General features: G+C 39.6%; 1 protein-coding gene across 3 annotated transcripts; it reads right to left on the bottom strand.

The window, feature by feature from the left end:
* Positions 1-1,139: 1,139 nt before the first annotated feature.
* Positions 1,140-11,073, bottom strand: mylk4a (myosin light chain kinase family, member 4a). 3 transcript variants are annotated; one of them, XM_031737805.2, is made up of 15 exons: positions 10,299-11,073; positions 7,855-7,992; positions 7,530-7,626; positions 6,790-7,222; positions 6,109-6,431; positions 5,249-5,354; positions 4,643-4,736; positions 4,269-4,378; positions 3,933-4,074; positions 3,761-3,831; positions 3,524-3,652; positions 3,297-3,449; positions 3,117-3,195; positions 2,885-2,939; positions 1,140-2,553 (listed from the first exon to the last, which is right to left on the bottom strand). In XM_031737805.2, exons 1-14 carry the CDS (start codon positions 10,827-10,829, stop codon positions 2,886-2,888), a joined length of 2,460 nt encoding a protein of 819 aa, XP_031593665.2. In that variant the 5' UTR covers positions 10,830-11,073; the 3' UTR covers positions 1,140-2,553; position 2,885. The 3 variants fall into 3 exon arrangements, with proteins under 3 accessions (XP_031593665.2, XP_031593664.2, XP_039457802.1); XM_031737804.2 differs by having other exon boundaries at positions 6,109-6,434; XM_039601868.1 differs by lacking the exon at positions 7,855-7,992 and having other exon boundaries at positions 6,109-6,434.
* Between the last annotated feature and the right edge of the window lie 239 nt (positions 11,074-11,312).

Raw genomic sequence — 11,312 nt, forward strand, 5'->3', positions numbered from 1 at the left:
GATCAGGCTGTGGTGTAGAAAGGGCAGTTAAAGAACACCCTGAAATACCTGTTCTTAATGAAGAACAATAAGATTCACAAACCTTCAACTGAAGTTAAATCATTGAATTTTCCAGCAAGATATCAAAAGTCGAACAAATATGTGCTCACAAACTTTCATGAGTTTAGACATTTTTTTTTTCTTTTCCTATGGTTGTGTCTCATTTCCATTAAAATTACAGAACAGTTCATTATAGCTACCATATTTTCTTTATATTCAGTTTCGATATGAGGTGATTTTTAGATATTTTCCATGTTCAACTGCACTTTTCACATCATGTTCATTTCCTAAGAAGAAATTCAACCAAAATAATTCAAGCTTCAGCAGATTCCAGGTTTTACAGATGGAAGAAAACCCGTCACTGTCTAATGCATGCTACGCAAAGCAGAATTGCTATATAAATCAAAATAGTTTATTTTCTCAACTCTTATGATTCTGTAGCATAACAATTTCACACTGTAATTGTACTCAAATACTGGGTTCCTAAGGCTTTGGGGGCAGTTTGCATTTCTGGTATTTCTCTACAACTGAATACATGTTTCCCGTTGTACTCTCCCATAAAGTCTTTACTTATCCCTGATTAAACCCCTGGGCTCTGTAGAATAAGAGCTTATAATTCTTTAAAGGATACAGGAGAGTGGGAGTTAATGCTTGCTTTGTGGGAAAGTTCTACTTTTTCTCCTTTTTTCAGACGCTTAGCCTGTTCTTTGTTGTCTGTACAATGCCTGATACCCTGAATCCCATTACTGCAACAGCATTGTCACCCCACACGCTCAGTTTATTTTCTCAAGTGACTGTATTGCACAAACTGACCCCTTCAGATTCTCCTTGTTTTGCTCCTGGAATCTGCTCTGCTTTCATTCTGAGTAGAAGTGTGTGTTCCTGTGTTTCAGTTATTATGTTTATTACATAAACTGAGCCAAGGTTTAAAAAAAAAAAAACAACTTTGCCAAAAATAGAATATTGCAAAGTTTATAAACACACAAAGAAAGCTATTAAAGTTCTCTGTAATATTATCTTACTAAAAGGATTTAGTTTTTGACAACATGCAGTATTCTTAAAATTCAAGAAAATCAAGGACAACAAACTCTTGAAGATACAATTTCAGTTTAATGAGTGTGTGCACACTTCAAAAATACATGCTAAATATGTTAGCAATCAGTGAGAACGACTTATTTTACTAGAACTACAATAATCTGGCATTTAACATGAAGGTAGATGAAAACGTAGCTCTAACTAGAGAGGCAGCAGCAGGTAGACGGTGTGTCACTCTCAGTTAGTGAACCTTCACAGAAGGCGTTTCGAATAAACACTTGTTTTCTTTATTAGCGATTTTAGTGCGATGAATATGCAGAAAGAGTGGCTCTGAAGCACATGGTACAGTTAAAAAAAACTAATGTAAATTATAACTACGTACCAAGTTCAAACTTTAGCTGCAAAGACATGCAAAAAAATATGTATATACTTTGCTAATAAGACATAAACTGTGTTGTCAAGGAGTTTATTATAAGGTGTCACGTGTTGTCGACTACTCTGTCCAGTGGGACCTCAGCAGCATTGTGTGATATTAGGTCATAAAGTGCACATACTACAGCTTTTTAAGCCAACCACACAAATTCCATTGTCTCCAATAAGCACAATGCACATCCAGCAGATTCTAATTTGAATTATCGGCACCTATTTACAGCTCAGAAAGACGAGTTGACCGTGTTTATAACCAAGAGGGCAGCGCAGATAATTACATTTATATTACAACTGTTGCTGTAGCCTTCAAGCAGTAGCAGCTGAGGTATATTTCTAAATGCATAAAGTTGTTGTTCTCAAAAGGACACAAAAAATCAGCAAGGAAAGGCGGTACAGTGTTTTTGGTAATAGATAAATAAGGATGAGTCCAAGTGAGAATTTTATAGTGAAATAAAAGAGAAGAAAATGCAAATTTAGGTGGCTTCCACAAGCAAACACTATCATACAATATGTGTAATAGTAATTTGTAACAATAATAATAATAATAAGTATTAATATGTTTCTATTAAAGCTACATCAGATTATAACTTCAGCACCATTTCGAAATGCCAAATAAAAGAATATCGCAAACTACCAGTTGAACATGTATACTTCCCCTGTCACAGTTTCAACAATAACTGAACAGTATTAGCTTCACAAAGATAGCACAGTAATCACACGTCACGTAGTAATTCTACTGGATTGTTTAGTGTTATGTGATGGTCTGTTTTTTTCTTTATTTACCCTGTTTTTTTGTGACATCATCACCGGCATTTAACACACAGAGCTATCTACTGTTATACCTAAACTGAGCTATTTTCCTTTATATATTTCATCAGTGTGTTGCTTACAATAACACAACACAGTGGATCACATGTCAGGAAGAGGTTTGCGGTGTAGACAGATTTTCAGTCAGTGTCATGAGTTCACTGACTAAAATTTAGGTAATTTACAGGGACAGAAGGGTTGGTCCAAGTGGCCACAGGTGGAGCATCACGTCAGTGTAGCACCCTGGAAAGAAACATTGAGATGGTTTACTGTGAGAGAGCCACATCTGTATCACAGCATTCTTCTGCTACTCCAAACAAAATTTGAGACATGCTTCCCTCTTGTGGATGATTTGAAAGCATAACTCTGACACTGAATTTTTAAGATGTCCTCCCACCGTCAGAAAAACACGTCGGTTCGGTTAACTCATGATTCTAAATTAGGCGTGCATGTGAGGGTGTGTTTCTCTGTGTTTGCCCTGATACACTGGCAACCTGCCCAGGGTGAGTATAAGGAGGTGTGTGCATGTAAGAAGGGAACAGATTTAAATGTAGAGCAATACTTTCAGACCCACCTCAGCTTTCAGTATTGGGCACACATGATGATCTCCGTGATCTGCACATAGTTTTCTGTGAAACAGACAAAAAACGATAATCACCAATACAACGGTAAGACAGGAATAAACATCCACAACAAATGTAAAGCACAATAAGATGCATTCAAATAATTTTCTTTAGTAGGTTCACATATTTTACAAGTACTTTTCCAGCATAAAAAGCCTTTACCCTCACAAACGCATGCTTTACCTTTGTGTGAAGACGATGATGAAGGGCAGGGTCGGCAAGCCAAGGATGCCTCAAAGCCTCACATGCCCCCATCCTCCAACTAATGGGAAACACAAAATCACAATTTTTTTTTTACACATTTCATGTATTATTAGCTTTCGTAAGATCAGAGGTCAGTGTATGTGTACAAAATCCAAATACCTTTTATTTACAATCAGGAGTCTGGAGATGAAGTCTTTGGCTTCTTCTGATGTATCTACAAACTCTTGTTCCTCAAAGTTCCACTGACAGGCCAAGATGTTATTCAGAGTCTCATTGTCATCATCGCCGAGGAAGGGACACAGACCGCTCATACTAGCAGGGAAAAGGGAAAGGATGATCAGCAAAAGTTTGTGCATGTGCGTGCATGCTTCTGTGTGTTTACTTACAGCATATATGTAATTACACCAAGGCTCCACATGTCTGTGTTGAATGACACAAAGTCATAGTTGATGACTTCAGGAGCGAGAAACTCTGGAGTCCCAAAATTCACTCGGAGTTTCTCCCTTGGTTTATATCTAAGTTTGAAATATGATTTAAATTCATAAAAATGACATGTTGTATGTTGTATTACCACAGCAGTTCATCCAAGTGGGAATAAAATAGAAGTAAATACCAGTACTTACATCCTGGCAAGACCAAAGTCAATGATCTTGACCTTATTTGTGATTCTGCTCACACACAGGATGTTTTCTGGCTGAAATTCAGCAACAACAAAGTATTACTATTTGTCTTTTAGAATGTGATAATCCTATTATGCAATATATCTACAAAGTAATCACTGCAAACACATGTTACCTTCAAGTCGAGATGCAGGATGGACATTTTGTGCATGTGCTGCAGGCCTTCGCAGATCTGCCTGATAAACACCACAGCATCCAACTCCATTAAAGTGTAGTTTTCATCAATGATCCTGTCAAACAGCTCACCTCCAGCAACACTGAGGCAAAGATGAGCACATAAAAAGCATTAAAAGAACTCAAATAAGAAAAAAAATGACCGGGAAATAAAATATGTAAGCAAAGTAAGCTGCATTAAATGAAATTAAATTAGAAAAAAGGTAAATAATAAGCTATAAGTAAACCAAAATCCCTTCTGAAATAAATAAACATGTTTTTTAATAAAGGAACATACTATTCAAGTACAAGGATGATGTCATTCCTTGACTCATAGGCCGCATAGAGCTTGATCAGGTTGGCATGGTCAAGATTATTCATGACTTGGATCTCATTCTTCACGACCTCCTACCAAAGAGACAAAAACAGAGACACACGGATGCGATGAGAGGTGTCAGCTGTTCTCTGCTAGGAGAGACAATGCTTCTTCTCTTCTAGGTCAAATATTTGTCACCTCGGTGACAAGTATTCCCCTCTATCTCTGTTCCAAGAGCGATCTTGTTTTGTACTAGCGAGTGTTTAAAATTTGAAACCGGGACTCTGCTTTTTATATCAGGTGATGTAGCCGTCACTGTACTTTGTAGTCATGACAGTATATGAGAGGTGTCATACCCTTTCTTTCTGACTCCTGGCTTTGATGACTTTCGCTGCCAAAGTGAGACCGGATGAATTCTCCACACATTTGTGCACCTGGCCGAAGCGACCACTTTGAGGAGAGAAAGGGAAGACAAAAGTCACATTTCTGTAGCTGGAGAGAAACGCGTCAGTTCCATTATCAGATCAAATCAGACGTCCGGCAGTTTTGAAAGACGGCGCTGTGATTGATGTATTTTCCCATGACGAATCAAAAACTGATCTTCCTTCATACGGGGATGTTTCTGGAGAGTCTTGTGCTTAATCTGTTATTTCATTAAATGTGAGCCAAGCTGTGTCTCCACTTTGAAGACTTGGATTAACACTTTGTGATTAGCTACCAGCTGGCACCGGGGATACAGTTTCACATGCCAGTCGGTTCTAAAGTAAAAATAACTGCCGTGACTCTGAAGTTATGAAACATCAGAAAGGAAGGCGGGGGTTGGGGGGGGGGTGTTACGCGGTTACATTTTACGGGTAATTAAAACCTCTTTTTACCGTCTTTGATCTGTGATAGATCAACTTGTCGATATCTTTTACTTATTTTGCATTTCATGGAGATTTGAGGAGAAGTACAGCACTCACCCGCCCAGGATCTCCTGCCAGCTGATGGTGTAGAAGTTTGTAATCAGGTTGGGCTTGGCTGACACAATGCGGTGATTAAAAGGAGCCACTGGAGGTGGAGTGGTGTCTAAAGTCGGATGGGGGCACAAGAAAAAAGATGTAATCTGTTTTAATAAGTTGAGGAATGTGAGAACATACAAGCCTCACTGATAATCAGCTACAGTGAGCCTTTGGAAAGTGTAGATAGCTGTCATAATCAAGTTAGCACATTGTGTACTAAAGTGCTATGATAATCAACAGCTACAGAGTTGCCGCTTTAATATAACAGGTTACCATTTCACTTCATTTTGTAATACTCCATTTGTAATTATTTTTCTTTTTTATCCTCCCTCCCCTCACCACCAACCAGTCATACCAGACGGTGTGGCTCTACCTGAGGTTTCTTCCTGTTAAATGGGAGTTTGTCCTTCCCACTGTCACCAAGTGCTTGCTCAGAAGTTCTTTTGATAATTGGGGTTTTATCTCTGTTATTGTACAGTCTTTACCTTACAGTGTAAAGCACCTTGAGGTGACTGTGTGATTTGGCGCTATATAAATAAAACTGAACTGAATTGAATGAAGTGTGTGACTAACTATGCTCAGTCCCAATAAAAAGAGTGGGAACGCATTTAAATGTATGTACTGATATATAAAGCTATGTAAAGACTCTTTACAAAGATATTTGAGCAGTTCCAGTCAAGCCATTACAAAGACTTCTACTATACAGTGTACTATAAATGATACATACAGAATTTGTTGCTACCTTGAAAAAGCACATTTTCAGTTTAAAAAATGTATAATCCTACCAAGATAAGTATATAATAATTTACTGGTGCTCTCACCGATAAAGTACTGCTCAGGATCATCATCATCCTCCTTTTCCGCATCATCTTTTTCTCTCTCCTTCTCCAACTGTTGTTTCAGGTTCAGCTGGAGTTCAATTCCATCTGCCTTGAAGACACCCCAACCCTCTGACTCATCAACCTTCTTCTCATCCTTATTTTTGTTTTCTTCCTCCTCTTCCACCTTCTTTTCCAGCAGCTGGCTCTTTGGGTGTTCCTCTACAATAAAGTGTTCCTGGGTGACAAAGGACTTGGTGCTGCTGACCTCTGATATGGAGTCCTGTTCAGCCTCAGGAGATGGTGCTGCATCTTTGTGGTCATCTCTACTGAATGAAAGTCGATGGATTAGTATGTTTTTTGCATTTTTTAAATATCTTTTTATGTTTTTGTGCATAAATTTGACCATAAAAATAGAAAAAACATACACAAACAAACAAAAATAATGTAATGACATATCTAACACTGTTATGAATTTTTATTGAATTAATGAAATGTTTTAGATCTTAAATATATACTATACAGTCGCAATGTGACACCATACAGGACGTTCATGAAATATCTTGTTTTGTTCAACCAATTCACAAAATTTCTAACAGACACTAAAATGTTTAGTATTATTACAAATTGTAATAATAATAAATTATTAGATTGTTTTAGTCCTTAAATGTAATAATGGACTACCTGATTGGAGTTGCTTCCTTCTTATTGTCAGGGGAGGAGGGAAGACCTGAGTCTTCTTCAGCTGCAGAAACACCTTTTTCCTCTTTGTCCTCTTGGACTTCAAGCTTTTCTTCTTCTTCTTGCTTCCCTAGATTCTCCACACTAGGCTTGAGCTCCTTCTCTGTAACATCCTCAGGCACCTTCTCTCCACTTTCCTCCTCAGTAACTGCCTCAACATCCTCGTTTTTCTCAGCAATATCCACTTGGGAGTCTTCTTGCAGGTAGTCCACCAAGCTGCTGGCAGAGGCATCAGGTTCTTTATCTTTAGGGGGCACTCCAGCTTCTAGATCCCGAAAACCAAGGGTGATCTGCTGACCTGATTTCTCAGCGTTCTCCCTGTTGAGTTTCTGAACCTCCTCAAGGAGCAAAATCTGCTTCTTCAGTGAGATATGTTCTGCAAGAACACCAAAGAGAAGTTAGATGTAGTCTCTCAGGATCTGGTTAATATTCATCGCTTTAAGAAGAATGAACATTTTCACTCTGAAAAATTCCACTCTGATCTTTAAACTTAGTTTCGATCCCAATAAAATGCTAGCAAGCAACAGCTACATGTAATAACACTGTAATACAGCCACATGTTCCACTCATAGAAGGTATTTTAGTGTATTTATTTACATTTTGCTGCTGCTGTGTCTCAGATTATTTTGACTTGCAAAGAGACACTGGAGTTTGTAGAAGTAACAGTGTGTTGATCTCAGCACCTGCTGTATCTGGAGGCTTCATCTTCTTTTGTGCTTTCAGACCCTTAGGGCTCAAACGGGGCGTATCTGTCCCATCTTTGCCTTTGTGGTCTTTCAACTGTGAAATGCAAAACGGAAACTGTCAAACCAGAGACCCAGACGAGTACATTAATATGAAATGAATGCATGATCAAAGCTTTATTAGAAAATAAACAAATCAGTTGTGTCGCCGTGGTACTATTTCTTGTCCCAAAGCGAAAATAAAATACAAATGGTCTTCTTTTTTTCTGTAGCTCTGGAATGGCTATGCAAATATTTCACATGTTCTCTAAGCACATAAACGTACAAAGTTTCCACATTTGCGAGAGGCGAGGAAATGCTTTGGTCCGTGAAGCTTTATCTTGGGAGAAGACTGCAGAGTACTGGGCTCACATGCAGGCGTTATCTCTTGTTTCCCTTTTTTGCCTTTATTAGAGGTAGTTTTCTAGTAAAAAGACAAGAAGACAATGCTTAGGAGGGTTACATGAATGCATGGCATTTGGTAAGTTAGATTCACATGTAAAAGCACAGGACGAATCAAAAATCAAAGACATGTTGGATTTAGTGTCACATGTAAAACACAACAAAAAGTTAATAAAACGTTGAGTAATTTGATGACAGGGGAATGAAGGATAAAATACGAAGCATTTTCTCTGTTCTCAGCACACAAATTAGCACAGTTAGTGCACGTCTTTATTGCACTGGTATAACGGCATGCCTTTGATTATTCGTGGCAGACTTGGATAGACAGGAGCAGGGCAGTGAATTTATAGCTTATCACTGGTCACACTCAGCGATGGAATGCAATGTCGACCCTGAGCGGAAAATATTGCAAGCGACTGCAGGCTGTAGTTCAAATTTCTCAGCTAAGGAAACTCACTAAACACTCTCTGATCAGCTTAGCATGGAAAAAAACCTGTCTTGAACATCAGGTGTCTCACATTTGTTTTCTGTATGCTGTTGGGATGTAAACAGCAGGGGAGCTATTTCAAGTGCAGCGTCTCCCCAGTGACCGCGGTGATTGGAGGGTGGGGAAGTGAATGCAGATGCCGCAGTAGCCCGAATTACTTTCAAGTATGTCACACCTGTGGAGGTGGAGGAAGACGGAGCAGCCACCTGACAAGTGCTCTGACGACAACAGAAATTCCCCTGAAACGTGAGTCACGGTGAAAACATCACATTGGTATTTGGTCATTAATCATCAGGGTATAATTTAGCCATAAAATGTCACCCAAACTTTTAATGGGCTTGATATCAGTGAGTCGGATCTTAACGTAGCCAAGTATGGGCATATAAAACCTAAGAGAGCACCACTGCACAATGTGCACTGTTACGTAGGTATTTTTTCCAAGTATGTGATATCGTTATCATGTTACGTCAGAGCCACTTAGGCGAGTTTGCGATTTGCTTGTACGTCATACATCAAGAGAGATACAAGCTGTGCAGCGAAGTGATAGGAGTGTGGTGTAAGATGTCAAGCAGCACTCAGTGACCTTTAGTGAGGTTTAAATGGATGTGAGTGGATCCTAAGTTTTCAGTTGGTAAATTGTTTTTCCTTTAAAAAAGTCAAAGAAAAATGCATATTTGATTTTTTTTTTCTTCATTAAGTTCAACATTTTGAATCTTGGTAGACTTGCGAGAACTACAGTGGAAGCAGCCATTGCCTCAATGGGACTGTATTACTTCCATGAACTTGTAGCAGCACTTCTGAAACACTATCTGCAGTTTAAAATAAAGACAATTACTGGAAGCTGTAATACAAAAATACCTTGGCAGCATTGTAACAAGAACTCTCGCCTAAGTATTACATTTTATGTCCTGCAAGAAGTTTAGAAGATTGCAAAGAATCACAGTGACAAAGACTTCAGACAATGACTGTTCATCAACAAAGCGATAATTGCAAAGATATGACTTGGATAGTAACACTAATAGGTCTGCACAAGAGAGCCGCAGAAATGAAATGAAAGTGAAAGAAATGGACTGCAAAACAGAAAAGGAAAGAAAAACTCTACAGTTTGTTAACACCTGGTAAGCTGAAGGGATGCAAGACCATTTGGACCACAAACACTGTAGCCCGCATCCAAAGACAGCATTTCTAAACCAGGCCACTCGTATTTCACCGCAGACCTTGCACTGGCCCTCTCGTGCCCTGCTGGAGGTCCCCCGGCAGGCTTCATGCAAAGGAGACCCTCAAGTTACACTCGGAGATCCAACATTGACACGTGTGAGTTAAACTGGGAGTTTATATATGGAATAAGTGACATACTGTCCAGTGGCTTACCCAACACTATAAAACTAGTCCTCTTGCTTACTTTACCTTTAATCAGCAGTTGGCAAGTTTATACACGCCAAAACTCAGACACTACACCAGTCTATTATATGTGGAATTTCACACACAAGCCAAGTCACATTCATAGACGAGAGAACTGTTGGCGTGGCCAGCTTTGCTGCTATGATCATTTTCATATGTCCTGCCAAGAACAACAAGATCCCAGTGAGATCTTAAAAATCAAAGTCAGCATGGAAAATACAAGACTTGATGCTCATGGTGATGGATGGGCTGTGATGCCTGGGCCACCTTTAAATACATCAAAACAAATGCTTCTGAATCTAAATTGGATCAGTAATAAAGGTTGTCTCCTTTTTCTCCAAAACCTCATTCATGACCAAACATCTTACAGTCTTTTTGCATTATAGAGCAGGTGCACACTTCAGCCTATATGTGCAGTGTCTTACTTCAGCTTGTCTCACCTTGTCAGGCTTTTTCGATACTGTATCTGAAGATGATTTCCTCTTTATAGCTTGCTTCCCTTTACTGTCTTTTGATCTCGAGCCCTTCTGAGCCGCCGGGCCTTTGAGCATCAGCTCCATTATCTTCGAATGTTTCACCGTCTCCCCGATGAAGCTGATCACCTGTTGCATGCTGAGGACCAATTTTTCCATTCCTTCCAGCTTCTGAGCCTGCTGCTCGGACCGCTGGTTCACCACCGACATGATGGAGCTCATCTCCTGGCAAATCTGCCTCACCTCTCGTCCCATGACTTGGGTCTGATTCATTACCCTGGGCGGGAGATGGATCTCCTCCTTGTCGACCTTCAAATTCTCCATATCCTTCTCAATGTCGTCAATGTCGTGAGACATCCCATCTAGTCGGCTGAGGACTTTTTCCTGAATATTGATGAGCTTGTCCATCTTGCTGCTCAGTGTCTCTATGCGATTTTGGATGATGTCAAAGCCTGCGTTCTTGCCATCACCCACTGCATTTATTACCAGGGAACTCATGGTTTCCAGTGATGTAAAATTCACGTTAAGACACCAACTTGGGACAAGAATAGGACCAAGAATGCCCTCAAAAATACTTCTGCAAAAATCTTAGCCAGCTCTACAAAAAATGAAATAACATTCAGAAAAAATATTCTACATCGAAAACTGCCAGGTGACAGATCAAATAAACTATAAAGCTCAATCTGTGTTTATCTCAGTTACTACTGAGTCAGACTTCTGTTCCTCCCAAACCTTATCCCTGAGCGGCTGCTCCTCTCTTCTAGAATTGCTATCTAGAATGGAGTGAGCAGGTGTCCCTAAATGTAAACGGCCAGCCTACGTCAGCAGGGTTTAAGTGATTGGGGTGGGAGCTTGGCAATGCTTGGGACATATGAGACGTTTGAGAGTCTTTAAGTGTTAAGCCCACCACCGTCACTCGCCTGCTGGCTGTCAAAACGTTCACTGTACACATTTCTGCTTCTTAGGACAATGCTCATTAAT

Source organism: Oreochromis aureus, linkage group 18, assembly GCF_013358895.1.
Source record: "Oreochromis aureus strain Israel breed Guangdong linkage group 18, ZZ_aureus, whole genome shotgun sequence".
NCBI classification, from domain to species: Eukaryota; Metazoa; Chordata; class Actinopteri; order Cichliformes; family Cichlidae; genus Oreochromis; species Oreochromis aureus.